This window comes from Miniopterus schreibersii, assembly GCF_964146895.1.
Source record: "Miniopterus schreibersii genome assembly, chromosome: 7".
NCBI classification, from domain to species: Eukaryota; Metazoa; Chordata; class Mammalia; order Chiroptera; family Miniopteridae; genus Miniopterus; species Miniopterus schreibersii.
In genome coordinates this window covers 26,343,028-26,357,437 of record NC_138108.1, presented here as the reverse complement: position 1 = coordinate 26,357,437, position 14,410 = coordinate 26,343,028, and the positions used below count along the sequence as shown (strand labels likewise).

General features: G+C 42.0%; 1 protein-coding gene across 7 annotated transcripts in view; it reads right to left on the bottom strand.

The window, feature by feature from the left end:
• Positions 1–14,410, bottom strand: part of HECW2 (HECT, C2 and WW domain containing E3 ubiquitin protein ligase 2) — a 292,351-nt gene that overhangs the window by 102,840 nt on the left and 175,101 nt on the right. For 6 of the 7 annotated variants that reach the window (XR_013999195.1, XM_081142782.1, XM_081142785.1 and 3 more), the window contains 4 exons: positions 13,314–13,456; positions 8,325–8,425; positions 6,547–7,899; positions 5,264–5,359 (listed from right to left, as the gene is read on the bottom strand). Coding sequence is in view for 6 of the 7 variants with exons in the window: in XM_081142782.1 (XP_080998908.1) it covers positions 5,264–5,359; positions 6,547–7,899; positions 8,325–8,425; positions 13,314–13,456 (1,693 nt within the window). In the remaining variant the exon portion in view is untranslated. The remainder of the gene's footprint in view (positions 1–5,263; positions 5,360–6,546; positions 7,900–8,324; positions 8,426–13,313; positions 13,457–14,410) is intronic. The other variant, XM_081142786.1, reaches the window with a different exon arrangement.

Genomic DNA, 14,410 nt, shown 5'->3' with positions numbered 1-14,410 from the left:
AAACTCAAATCAATACAATGTCTTAAAAGATTACTTAATTTTATGTTTAAGCAATCTCATTGATTAAGTGTGTCAGTCTTTGTAAACAAATATATAAGTGCATGTTCAGTAAAAACAGCTAGCAGACTGCTCCTCAGAGCCAAACGTCCCATCTCTGTGACTCTATAAAAGGCTATTCCCCTATTAAAATACACAGAGCATGAGCTAATGTTTTCAAAAGGCAAAATTTTAAAACTGATCACAGTTGGGAAGAGTAATTTAACAGGAATATGTGAAAATAGCAGAGACCTATTCTTTAACCAGGAAAGTTGTTATACATTTCTATTTCTATATAAATTACTTCTGGAAATTAATAAGCCCCTTTCTCCTAAGCAGCTTGGTTATTTCAAAACTCTCCATGTGATCACATAGCTTATCAACAGACACCACAGGGCTAACCCTGGAGACCAGGAGGAAGGCGTGTTTGCTCCTGACCACTTGTGGCATCGCTCTGGAGGGGAACGGAGCAAGTATTCCAACAAAGTCCCTAGTGTTGGAGAGACTGCATGCTAGACCCCAGCCAGCACCACACAATCATCAAGGGCTGCCTCAGTGGGGAGTGAGAGGTCTTTTTTTCCTTGATCTCAGCACATTGTAATTTATGACAAATGGCAAAAGAAAAACTGGGCTGCGGAAAAGCACCCCGCAGACAAAAACAACAACTCAGCGTCACTCACACTCCGAGGTAACAGGCTCACAGTGAACCGGCCTGCCAGATCTGAGTTCTTTGGGCACAGCTACAATCCTGTCAATAGGACATTTCCAAAAGATCTCATGCTCAATCTGCCATATGCTGAGAAATAGTAACCACAGTATAGCGTTTTCAGGAACCATTTTCCAAAATCCTTGTATCTGTTCCATTGTTTTACTCCCTTCCTTGCATACTTTCCCATCTCAAAGATTCCAAGGACTAATTATTCCCATTTCAGTCCTTTCTCAGTAGAGCCAGGATAATTCAAGCATACACTATGCATCAAATCAAATGTACATGAAAACAAATGGCCATTCCTTCCCCAAGAATGTTTATAGTAGTTTCCAATTAAAAAAAAAAAAAATAGAATAGGTCAATTAGGAATAAAAACAGAACAGAAACCAACTTAAAGGAAGCAGAAAGAGAGATGCTGCCAGACTCCCGAGATAAGCCTGTAACTATAATTTGGCTAAATTTTCTGGCAGCTAAAGGAAAAAGAAAAACACATTGTTGCATACTTTCCATTTTCTGACAAAAGAAAGTAAAAAAAATTATCTTCAAAGGTAGAACTTCCTTGTTTTCTTATTTTAACACTCAAGGAGGTATGATTATATTTGTATGAAGTGCAAAAGTAAGTAGAACTGATCTATGATTTTGAAATCTTTCAGGAGTGGGGGTTAGTGACCGGCAGGGGCACTAAAGGACGTGCAGGTGCCAGTGGTCGGTGCTGGCTGCACGGGTGCACTCAGTTTGGGGGTTCAGCAGGCTGAGTGTGATCTTTTCTGCATATACATTTGAATAAAAAGTTTTAAAAGATCTCAAATAGCTGTATATTTTATACCTTAATCTTCAATTCTGAAGTAGTTTTTTAGATTAAAGGTATCAATTTTTTCCTCAAAACTAACTTTTAAACTGTAGAAAACAAGAGCCCTTAGCCTTAAACCTAGTAGAAACTCTAAGATTAATTATATTTTTCAGATTCACTGCCTACTTTCAGGCATTCATTTCAAAGAATGACTTAAAAATGAAAGTGCACAACCACAAAAAATGATAAAAATGTTCCCTTGTATTTTTCCAGAATTACCCATTTAAACCCATAAGTAATACACTTGTCTTAACAGTATGCTAACAGTCCTGTGATCCTATAAGAGTCCACTAATCCAGGCTGTTCATCCTGAATCTATTCCTATCCTTTTGAGAAGAAAAAACATTTATTTGACAATATGTTAAGTCACAATTACACTGGAGCCATTAAGAGAAAAATAAAAGTGGAACTGAGCTGGCCATTCTTTTTTCACTTATCTTAATGCTACAAAGACCAAGATCTGTCACGCTGATGAACTCTAGGGGACTTCAGCCTGAACTGACTCCAGCTGCCAGTGCCATCAGTCACCTCACAGTGAGACACAGCAAATCCTTAAGGGACACAGTGCATGTCAGAGTTTAGGATGCTTCCCTAGAAGAAGTTCGGCTGTGCCACGCTGCTCTCAAGATCTGAGATTTTCTTACTTTGTGTGGATCATGAGAATGTCTCTCCACAAGTGGTTAAAGTTACGCAGCCCACAAGGTCACCGCACAAGGTCGGTGGCCTAAGGCGGCAGTAAGATTTTGAGAAGGAATGGATCGATCATCATTGCAGCTCAACAGTCTTCGTACTAAGTCCGAGGTCTGTTGCCTGATCCTGACACAGGAGAAAGAAGACTGGAAGCATCAGTGTAGAAACAGGGGAAACTGCTTTACAGAAAAGAAGATGTAATGGGTGTGAGAGACGAAGCCATAACGCACCCAGTGATCAGGTGTAAGTGCTAAACCGCACGGCAAGGGACCCCACTGTACTGAATTGCAAATCTTCAGAGAGAAGCACAAGTTTGCTGGGGTTTTCTCACTATATGTTAGTACCCAAGTATTTTATAAGGTGAAAATAAGCTAAAAGAGCAACAATAAGAAGAAGAATCCGCCATGGAGGGCATCAAAGCCCAAGGCATGAGGATTCAGGAGCCTGTCTGGTGGGTCTGGGGACAGCGGCCCGCCCAGAGAGGAAAAGGCACTTCAGAGTCTACATGGTGCTTAACAAAGCAACCTGCCTGGGCCACGAGGCAGTGGCTCATGCTCTCACTGGGACCACTTCTCTTACACTTGAGGGGTCCCCTGGGGGGTCCTGCTGAGGAAACTTATTCCTTAAGAAGAAAGTACTTCTTGAGCCTCCTGAGTCTGACCTCAAAACACCACAGTATAATAAAGTTTCAGCGAAACACACCCTCTGATTTGAGGTGTTGCTACACCTAATAGACAACATTCCACAATATAAGCCACCACTGCCATTAACCAAACTCGCAGAGTTTACATCTGTCTACCCCCACAACAGTTCTTCCCTTCTAATCTCAGATCAGCAGACCCGATAGAGGAGCGGGAATGGTTGAGACTCTGTCTCAACTTTTACTAGTACGGGATCCTAAACAAGTTACTAATTTATCTGGGCTCCTGTTTTCCCATCTATAAAATGTCAGAATCAGGTTAGCTGATTTAAAGCCAGCAGTTTATAAATGATAGGTAAGATCTGCTTGACCTACCTCATGAAACTGTTACAAAGAATTTGAAGAAAAAAAAGAAAAGCATGTAAAAGTGCATCGTGAACTGTAAAGCACTACACAAGTTTGGGGTGTTATAATTAATAGTGTTAGAAGTATAACTATTAGCCTTAAAATAATTCTGCCAGGTCATTTAAGAGATGCACCCATCTGTACACTCCAAACAGACACTCCTCAGCAGAGCCTCCCGGGACACACCATGTGAAGTCAGAAGGCACAAGACAGTGGGAATGTGGATTGCCACAGCCCTAAGTCAGGCACAGCCAGAGACAGTGAGGGAAGGAAGGCAGAGAGCTGGCTGTGGTGGGGACAGACAACTAGCAGGGCAGCCAGGTGATTAAACAGACTATCAGAAGGATGAGGCAGACTGGGAATTGGAGGGAACAAAGCAGTGTGGGGACAGAGTTGAACAGTAATCAGGTATGCTCTGATCATAATCTGTAACCTATCCAATATAATACAAATCCCCCCCCCCCCATTCATTTTTGCAAGTTGCATTGAGAGGAAACAACTCTTAAGAACTGTCCTCCTATTATCAGTCACTCGTTAGACTGGACATACTATTAAATTGCCTTTTTATTTTTGAATATATCAACCTATTAAAATGAACAACCAATTGTTTATATTTTTAGAATCCTGAGATGCATTCTGTGTGATGAAAATATCAGTGTTTAAATAAGTGCACTGAAATATCACAAATAGTGGTCATAATTTCACAGCAGGGAAGTGTCATCTATCCACAGACTGATGCAATGCCCTGTGACTCTACTTACTTACTACTAATCCATTTTTCTCCAATTATATCAAAATACCTCCCAGGAATACTTTTCTGCCTCTAATCATAGGGACATTATTGTTAACTTCTTGCTTACAATGACACAATGATTAATCTCTTGATTGATTTTTAAAAACTGCTTAAAATGTTTCCCATGAGTAACCACCCTTAGTTGTCCGGGTGTGTGAACAAGAGATCTGTGCACAATAGAATTTCAAAAGTATTTAGACAAATTGTACATAACACCAAAAGTAACTGCTCAGCATTTTAGCTCTTTAAATGCACACACACCTGGCCCCTCTATGTCCCACTACTTTTAGAAGACAGAAGGTCAAAGGCATCAGCCTCTTGCCATGATCACATATAAGATGAGTGACTAGAGAAGGAAAATAAGATGAGAAAGCAATAAGATAGAAAAATGTATTTTCCAGTATGTTCCTAAAAGCAGTAATTACTGAGCTTTATTACTGTTCATCAAAATGCTTTCCTCTCATGAGGCAATACTGCTTTCAGGGATTCTAGAAACTTAGAGTGTTAAAATCATGTGCAAGTTATGACTGGCCATGGGCATCACTCAGAACTCTGAATGCAGGTGTATAACTACTGCCCAGCATCCTGAACCCTCAGCCTTTAAGTGCTACATATTTCCTGAAAGTGAAAGAAATGAAATATCTTTCAAATCCCCAGACAACTGCCATGTTCCAAATAAATGGGTATTAATTTCTGAAAATTAATAACACTTCTCTGTATAAGAAAAAACCCAGAAGCCTGTACTTAATGATTTAAAATGCTGTAAGTGAATAAAAAGCTGTATATTACATACAGTGAGGCTTTTTCTAAGAGATTGTACCAATCTACCAACTGAAAATTCCTGCCACCATTAGGCATAACTAAAAAAATAAATTTATTATACACTCAACTGTCTAAAATACCTGGATCTGTTTCCCTAATGACACTAATTACTCCATGGGAGCCACAGTATTTACTTCTCCCCCAGCTGCCCTTTCATTCAACACAACAGTGCCAGACAGAGGTCACCAGCTTAGCACTTTCCAGACTACACATGCTCCATCAGGTGGCAGCCCCCAGACCCCTTCCTCCGGGGACTGGGCATCCCTTGTCACCCTTGCACCCTTTGGGAAGGTGAGCCCTTTAGTGACAAGTGCTCACTTGGTGGGAGCGCCTCGTCCACCCTCTGGTACCGGCTAACATCCTGGCGCACTGAAGGCAGCGATCGCAATGGCTGGTGGCCGTTGGCTTGAGAACCTAGGATCAGAGGTAGAAAATTATCCAGGTATTGTTTTTCCCCTCAGTGTCTTAAAAAAAAAATACAACTAACATATATACCTGAAACTAATATAATATTGTACGCCAACTATACTTTGATAAAAACATTTTCAAAAACTTAACATAAATCGCGGGGCTAGTCTCTCTTCTCTCCTGAGTCTCATTTCCCGTATGAAGACCCAGAAACAAAAGAGAAGAGCACATGAATGCTGAGTTAGGAAAGGGCCTTCTGGAGGGCGTCCATCTGCACCCCTCCCCCTCCCGGTCTTCCCCCTCCTGGCCTCTGTCCTGGTCATGCACTAATACTGCAGGGTCACACTGTATATGGCCACAAAATGAAGGAAGCAAAACAACAACAAAAGACCAAAAAAAAAAAAAAAAAAAACAAGAAAGAAAAGAAAATCATTCCTATTCTGAGTCTGTGCTATTTAGGCACGTGAAATTCTCCTTAGACTTTTTGATGCATCTATAATAGAACATTTTAAAGGAATCACTGTATTGAGCCACATTCATTGACACATAACACAATTTTTATGTGTACATTTGTATCCTAAGACACTCAAACAGGAGGCAAAAAATAGCATATTTGATGCAAAGCCCGCATTAGTTCCTCTTTTGAAAGTTTTATGCAAGAAGGTGTGACCTGAAGGTGTTCCAGAAAACCTCAGCATATTACACTAACATCGAAGCCGTTGGCCTGCTTGGTTTTGTCTACAAACCCAGGTCCCGCCAGAGATTCGTTGTTTCAGTTTTTGTTTGTACACTGCCCAGACAGGGGACTCGGCCTTGTCGTGGCCCACACATGCACAGTTCACTCCAGTGCACCTGTCCTCAGGCATCTAGGCCCTCCAGGCCTGTGTGGACAGGGAACCCCAGCCCCCACCCCAGGGGCCATCATCCTGGGGAGAGCAGGTCCCCACAATGTATTCCTGATACAGAGCCTCAAGATTCATTATTTAAGTCTGAACACTTATTTGACAGGCCTCTTATATCAGCATTAGAAAATCCATTGAAAAATAATAATAAAGCTAACCACCGAGCCCCAAGGTGAAGAATCCAGATAACAGTCAACCTGCAGTATAATTTACATTAAGGAACAAAACCACAAGACTTCTCTTTGAACAGGTATGCTTGAGCCGAGAGCCACGCTGTCTCCTACATCCTACCTCCAGTAGCGCCCTCCTCCTGGGCAGCGGCCCCTTCACAAGCCCCCTGGGCATCGCCAGCATCACCCTCTTCCTGGGGCTGGCTCTCTGCAGCAGCAGCAGCAGCGCCCTCTAGGCTGCCCCTCCGCTGCCAGACCTCCCCCACCTCGTCCTGGTCAGGTAAATTGGCAGAGTCTGCCCCTGGCCCTTCCTCCTCTCCACTGGGCATGTGCACCGCAGGTAGAGAACCAGGAGCGCATGTGGACTCATGTGACCCTTCGGTGGGCCCACTGCTGGTGGGCTCTGCTGCACAGGCTCCGTCTTCCTCCTCCTGAGAAGAAAAGGCTGGGGTTTCGGGAAACCGTGCACTCTCAAGAGATGAGCACCGTGTCTCCACTGAGGACAACTGCGTCGTAACACTCTCATTGCAGGAGCTGTCAGCGCCTTCCAGGTCGCTCTCTCCCTCCGGCCTGGTGCTGGCCTCGCTCACGCTCTCTGTCCTGGCAGGGTCACTGGGTTCTGTTTCAGAGGACACCTGGGAAGGCTCAGAGCCCTGGTCAAGGGACTCAGTCTCACTGATGGCTCTTCGGCTCCCTCCGGATGTGTCAGAGGTCCCCGTGTCGGCCCCACTCGTGGGCTGATCTGCCTCTTGAGAACCACACAATTCAGTGCTGCCCTGGTCGGCAGTGGGTTGAGACTCTGGGCCATTTTCACCTTCATCTGGGGCTGGGCCTGAGGCTGGGGAGCTCTCTGCAAGCTCTGGAAGATTTTCCGGCTTATCCTCGAAGGAAGCAGCGTCATTCATGGAGGCTTCCTCGACTTCCAACAGGTTGTCTTCGGGCTTTGTCTGAGACGTCAGGCTCGCATCGTCAGTTCTCGATGCCCTGCTGAACATTATTAACCCTCCCTCCTCCTCTAACGAAGATGGATAGCCCAGGTCCTGCTTGAACTCGTGGTCTTCTTCATCTGAGTCGATGTGAAGCATGGCACTGAGTCTCGTGTCGGTGGGAAAACTACTCCTCAGTTTCGGAGAGGCTCCCATGGACCTCTCCGAGCAGGTAGTTGTGCCGGGCCTGGAATGGCCATTGTGTTCAATAGCATCTAAATAATCATTGAGTGAATCCTGACGTCCTCTGGGAGGTGAGGTCCTTGAAGAAGTAGAGGTTAAATCCTCTGTGTCTATTTCCAGAGTAGAGCTAGTCCTGAAAGAATGCTTGGGGGTGCCACAGGCACTTTCCTCAGAAACTGGCCCATTGGAACACACCGGGCTGTCGTGATGGCCCCCTGGCACGTCTTCCTCATCAGAAGGGCTTCCGAGGTCTCCGTTCACAGAACTGACTCCAAGTATTGTGCCAACAGCTTCTGGAGAAGCATCTGAAGGAGAAAACAGCATTTGTACAAAGCAGTATACTAACAAATGAACTTTCAATGTCCTATTCCTTTGCCACCAATCAGTTCAAAGAATTCAGTCATCCCACTGAGGCCTCTACAGTATCCCGACTTGCTAAGACTCACTACTCTAACAAGCATATTCCTGGTCAGTCTGACATATGAGGTATATATGCTCACAACTGCTGTAAACTCTACAGCCCGGATTCCAAATGCAAGTGTACAACTAAGAGATATTTTTGATAAACAGGATTTCATAACTGCTTGAAAAACTTCGGCAGGTAATCATTGGATAGCTATTCTATTTTCAGAACAGGACACAAATTTGATTCTATTCGAATGCAAACTGACAACTGAGTAAGATTTTACAAGTTTTTCCCCATAGGGATGTATTTATACCGATATCTCACCTTCATGCAGGGAAGACGTAACCTCCACTTTAAACTGGAGGTAGCCACTCACATGGTCAGCTGGGAGCCTTCTGCCGAGGTTGTAGCTGAGCATTTGATCACTGCAAGAGGAGAAAGGGTTTTCATCCTTACACACTGGTGTCAGCCTGTGTCTTCTTCCCACAGGTCATCCCTCCCCCAAACCCCACGTATTTCTCTTAAAACTTTCAGATTCATAGGAAAATAAAAGGCTCAAAAGGCCTGTTAGAGTCCAATGTGATATTGTTCATTCATATAACTGAATACTTATAAAACCAGGGAGAAAATGAAATCTTGTCAGAAGGAAAATTATTAGTAAAAGCAGGAAATGCAATACTGCATTTTTTAAAGTGCACTGATTTGCTTTCTCACTGCTGAGAGTGACCAGGGAAAGGGCACTTTGAAAGTCGTCAAGGAGCTGTGAAAGGCCTAAAATTATGGGTGCTTTTGGGCTCAGGTTTAAGTATAGTGGGCCTGGTTCCTTGGCAGTGAACACGATAGGAACCTCGTTCTAAAGGACACGTAGGTAAGGATTCTCACACACTGTCACGGAAGGCACTGTGCTGCTGTGTCCTCAAGAATGGGAGCTGGGAGTTAGGGGAGAACAGGACACGCCCTGACGGCTGCTTCAGTTTCGTAAAAAGCAGGGAGCCGCTGAACCTCCCCTTCCTCAGCTGTAAAGTAAGGGGGCTGGAGCTGTTGGCCCTCACATGGGAGACCCTGGCCATCGCTGGTTCTCAGGGTGGCATGTGAGTGATACTGATGGGACAGCTGGAGAAGCTAGAAGTGCCATTGTGGTGTGTCTTATTGCCACACCTGGAGGCATGCTGAAGGGGACCTCAAGTGGGCCCACCCAGTTTCTGCCCCACCTTGGCCCCTGGGCTCAAGCTACCAGCCTCTTCAAGCATGAAGCTGTCCATCTTTTCAATTCTGTGTTTATTTATCAAAGTCAAATGCAATTACATCATTTCTTTGTATGCAAGCAACTTTCATTCTGAATCTGACATATTTAATTAAGGAAAATAACCAAAGGCAAAGTACCAAACGGTACCATCTCTGCTCTTACACTGCCCTCTAATGGCAACTTCAGGAGAAAAATACCACGCCTCTACCTAATATTTGCACCACAGTGCAGTAGAGTCTCTAGTCAGTGGTTTATTATTGATCTGCATAATTATTTGTTTGTGCTTCTCTACCTCCTCAGTTCAATTCTAAATATATGTTATCCATTTAAAAGAATGCATGCTAATATGAAATCTCGGTTTACCTCTTACGAATTTCTTTGACTTCATAGCAAGAATTTCATAAAACAGTAAGATTACATCCTTACCTTTTTCTTTTACTTCCCTAGAAACATTGCAATATTTTTTTCTTTCTTGAGTGCTGCTTTTAAAATGCTTTGTTTCCCCTAGTTGAGTCTTACTGTGTGTCGCTTACACTCTGCTGTGGGCTTCACCTGCATCACCTCTTCTGACCCTCCCAGTAACGCTCTGAGGGAGGTGGATAACCGTTTGCTAGAGGGGCAAAGGAAGGCCTAGGGAGGCTAAGTAACTTGCCCAAGGCGAGGCCACGATGAAGTAACAGAACCAGGATTAGAATAGGAATTCTTCTGACACAGAAGCTCCTGCTCTGCTGTCGCCATGTCACCTCATTTTATGTATAATCCCAGTGATTCTACACTGCTTTTAGTAACACGTGTCTTACTGACATGTATTTACTCATGGCTCACTTCAGTGTGACTGCCATCGTAATGCTTTTTCTATTTAATTTAGTATTTTAAAACTTTTTTCTGTAAAGGGATATGTAGGCATCTGTGACTATCAGATATTACAGGTGTGTTAAATGCTTTTACATTAGAGTGTTCAAATAACATTATATAAAGGCCGTCATCTGCTAATAGAAGGGATCTTTTTGTTTCTTACCACTGTCTTCCCAGCATTTATGCAGTGCCTGACACACAGGTACTCCACCTCTGTCCACTAATGCACAGACCCAGCAGCCAATTACATGGACCTGCTCTCAACATTGTGGTTCCTCACCCACCTCTTTGGACGTGCAGTCCTGGAATAATTAAAATCTTCCTTTCTTTGTTAAAACTGAATTGGCCCTCCCCTCCTCTTCTTTGGCCAATAAAAGTAAAGTGTTGGTGTTAATGACAAAGATTTATAAAAGTGATGAATTTTAGCTAGGAAATAAATGTTTAGTAGGAATTGTAAGGAAAGAACTGCATCCATCTGTTTTGCTCACTATCACATCCCCAATACCCAACAAACACAGTGCTGAACATTTAGTAGACACTATTTATGTACATACACACACACCCACACACACACATTTGTTGAATAAATTAATTAACAAATGAAACTCTCTCCTTGGAAAAAAATAATTTTAACAGGTGTTAGTGCTGATTATTAGCCAAACTTACAAGATACTCAATTCAACTACCCAAACTGCACATATAGGAAATCCTCCACATTTGGAGATTCCGAGTCTAGGGTTTCGTCCTTTGCTGAGGGCCTGTGGGATTCAGCTGCTTCCCTACTCTTACCAAGTCCCATCTGACTCATCCTGCCTCTTGCTGGGATATATTATTATGAACAACATATTATACATTATTATGATACATAATTATAAAGAATAAGTGCCAAAGAACTCTCACTATCTGACTGAAACATTTCTCACTAATGTCATCAGAGCAATTAACAAAGCCTGGGAAAGTGACGTGCTCTGGGACAGAACGCAGGCCCTCTCTGAAAAAGGCCAGGTTCCAACAAATGCTCTCAAAGCAGGCCATTCATAAGTTCTAGCTCACCCTATAAAACTGCACCTTGTAAAGCCTCGATTATTTCTGATAGTTTCAGTCTATCAAACACATAAGTAATGCAAAACCAGCATTTTTCAAGATGTATTGATTGCTAGATGGAAAGTAATAATCAGATCAGAAATGCTTATTTCGATGCTAATATGTGGTCTACTAATATGTGGTATATATCATTCTTATTTAATAAACCAAATCCCTAAGTCTCTGTATCAGGCAATGCTTTCAATGTACTTATACATAAATATTGCGTAATTCTGCTATTTTATGAATTCACACCAGACTTCTTCCCAGTACACGTGGACTCCATGATCAGCGGTTCTCTAGGTGTCCAGTTCTTTAAAAGACTAAATGAAAAGCCAGCAAGTCAACAGAAGTTTCAAACACTGACAAGGATTTATCTTCCCTTGGTCATTCTTACTTGCATCCATAAATGGACACTTCTGCCAAGTGTCACTTTTCATTATGCAAATTATATAATTATATAAATTAAATGGTAGCTACATTTCCCATAGTTATTCTCACTCTATAATTTTTCACTTTCTATAAACCCTCAAAATCATTTTTAAAACTCCCCAAAGTACATTATCTCCACTAGAAGCAATAATTGTTATTCTTAAAAATAACTGATTTCTCAGCTTGAATCAGTTAAAGCAGGCTGCTAGATTTTCAGTATAATATTTATACTTCATGTGGGCTGGCTCAACCACAAACTCCATTGCCTCTGATAGAGAGTTAGAATCCATTAGAATCTCTTAGTTCCAGGTCTTCAAGGGTCTTAGAGATGACCTGGTCTAAATGCTGTATTTTTCAGGTAAGAAAACTAACACCCAAGGAAACTGGGACATACCAACACAGTTAATTAGCTGCAGAGTGAACATGGGTGACTGACCTCCCTCAGTTAACTAATGAGCGATAGCACATGACTGCCAGTCCTTAAGGTGCCGCAGAGAAGCCAAGATTCTAGAGCAGACTGATCTGAACTCGCAGCCCAGCTCCACCACTTGCTTGTTAACCTCAAATTACTCATCTCTGAAATGGGTATAATTACATTCTTCACCTCCCAGAGTTGAGGGGATTACATGAGCTAATGAGTATAATGTACTTAACTCCAGACAGAGAGCAAGCTCTCGGCATCTTTTTTGTTTACTTACTACTACTGCTACAACTACAACTACTAATATTGTTATTACTGATCCTGCCACTGTTACTATTACTACTACTACTGCAGCCACCACCATCTGTTCATAATGTTCTCCTACAATGGAAAAGATTCCAAAATATGCCCCCAGGGCTACCTCGGAGCACCAGAAGTTCTCAGAAGAACTCAGAAGTTCTTTTACTTCTTCCCTGAGTTTGCTGGTACTTGTCTAGTACAAACAACATACCATTTATAATGAGGGATGGAGGCATGTTAAAATTTCTTAACTACTTTATTCACAACTTATAAAAGGCTCACAGAAAGAAAACAGACATCAAAATAAATTTTAGTTGCCTGAATGAATGCATACATCTAGGAGTTGTACTATCATACCTCCTCAGGGTCTACGTCTTGTTTGAAAACAAGGTGGTTTTGTTTTTCAGGAATACCAAGTTCTCTGGAGGGGATTACTCAGGTTAAGGGAGGTGTCAACCTGACACCGGGATCCTGATCTAGGGAGGAGCATTTATAGCAGGATTTCAATAGGCTCAAAAACAACTGAGGAAAAGCGGGGGTGGGAGAGTGAGAGGGAAAAGATTAATCAAAGGACTTATATGCATATATGAATAACCCATGGATACAGACAATAGTGTGGAGAAGGTCTAGCGTGGGGGTCAGATGCAGGGAGGAGGGGAGCAATGGGGGGGAAAAGGTGGCATCTGTAATACTTTCAACAACAAAGATAAATTTAAAAAAACAAAAACAAAAAATACAAACACTGAGCACTACGATAATGGTGCTGAAATGCAATGGTAGGTACATCTTGGAAAAGATAGATCCCCAAAAAATGGTACATAATTTAATAAAAGTGCTTTTTCTCCTGCACGTTTCAATGTGTGAGCATTTTTATTTCTAAAAGAAATATGTTATCACTTCATTCAGAGAAAGTATCGTTTCAGCTGCTTCTGTACAAACCAATCTCACAAAGACCCGCCGCATGAGGGCTGATTACCCTATGGCTTGCCGCTCCAGCAGCCTCTGGACTGGAATGGTGAGTTTCCCCAGGAAACGCTTGATGATAGGACGGCTCTTGGCAAATTTGTCTTTAATTTCAATTTCTAAGACATCAGTAAGAAGCGCAAAAAAGGAATATTTCTGAAAACAAAGACAGATAACAGGTTGATTTAAATAAAGACAAATGTAAAATTATATCATTTATTGTTATAAAAAATGGTATCTCTTAAATCCTAATGACATGCAGAGTCTACATTGCTAGAAATATCTGCAGCTGTTGTCAGTCCTTCATTCACTCAGGCTCATTGACATTCACCAATGATTAAAAAGCAACAGCTTAGGATCTGCATGACAAAGGAAGGCCCTTCCATCACCCATCCCTTCCTGGTTCAACAGCTTCAGGAGATGCTATCAAATATTAAATTGTGCACAATACAATTTTAGTATTCACTACCTTTATTATATCTTAATTCTTTGAAATTTAATATCCTGTTGTAGGATGGTTTAGAATTTACCGAGATATTTGCTTAACAGCAATTTTAGTTCCTGACCCCATGTTATTTAGAAGTTGCACAACATAGGTTAAAATACCCCTTGGTTAAAGTAGAAACATCTACAGGATACAATGGTTTCCTTGGTAAATATTAAAATAAAAACAATGTCTACATGGAAATTACTTAATTTAAAGGGCACACAGGCTCATTTCTTCTGGGACAGAAAAATAAAAGCATGAGGTTAAGATAAGCTTTGTTGTTTTGGTTAAGAAGACCATTGGAGAAAATAAGATTGGATATTAATAATGATATAAAATACATATAACGAGCTTACTCATTTAGAAAGACTTTCACATATCTTTACAAAGATAAAATTTTCTTTTCAACATGACAATCTAAGGAAAAGTAAGTGATGGGACCAGGAATCTAACCTGAATCATTTCACTTCTTCCCTGACAGTATCCAGACAACCACAGGGATGGGAACAGTGCCAGCCAGCTTTACACTTAGGCACCACTAAGTTTACTTAGTCCTGATGAAGCTCTCCAAAGGGCCATGCAGTTTAGGAATCTACTTCATGAAAGAAGGACTCGCTTAGGAT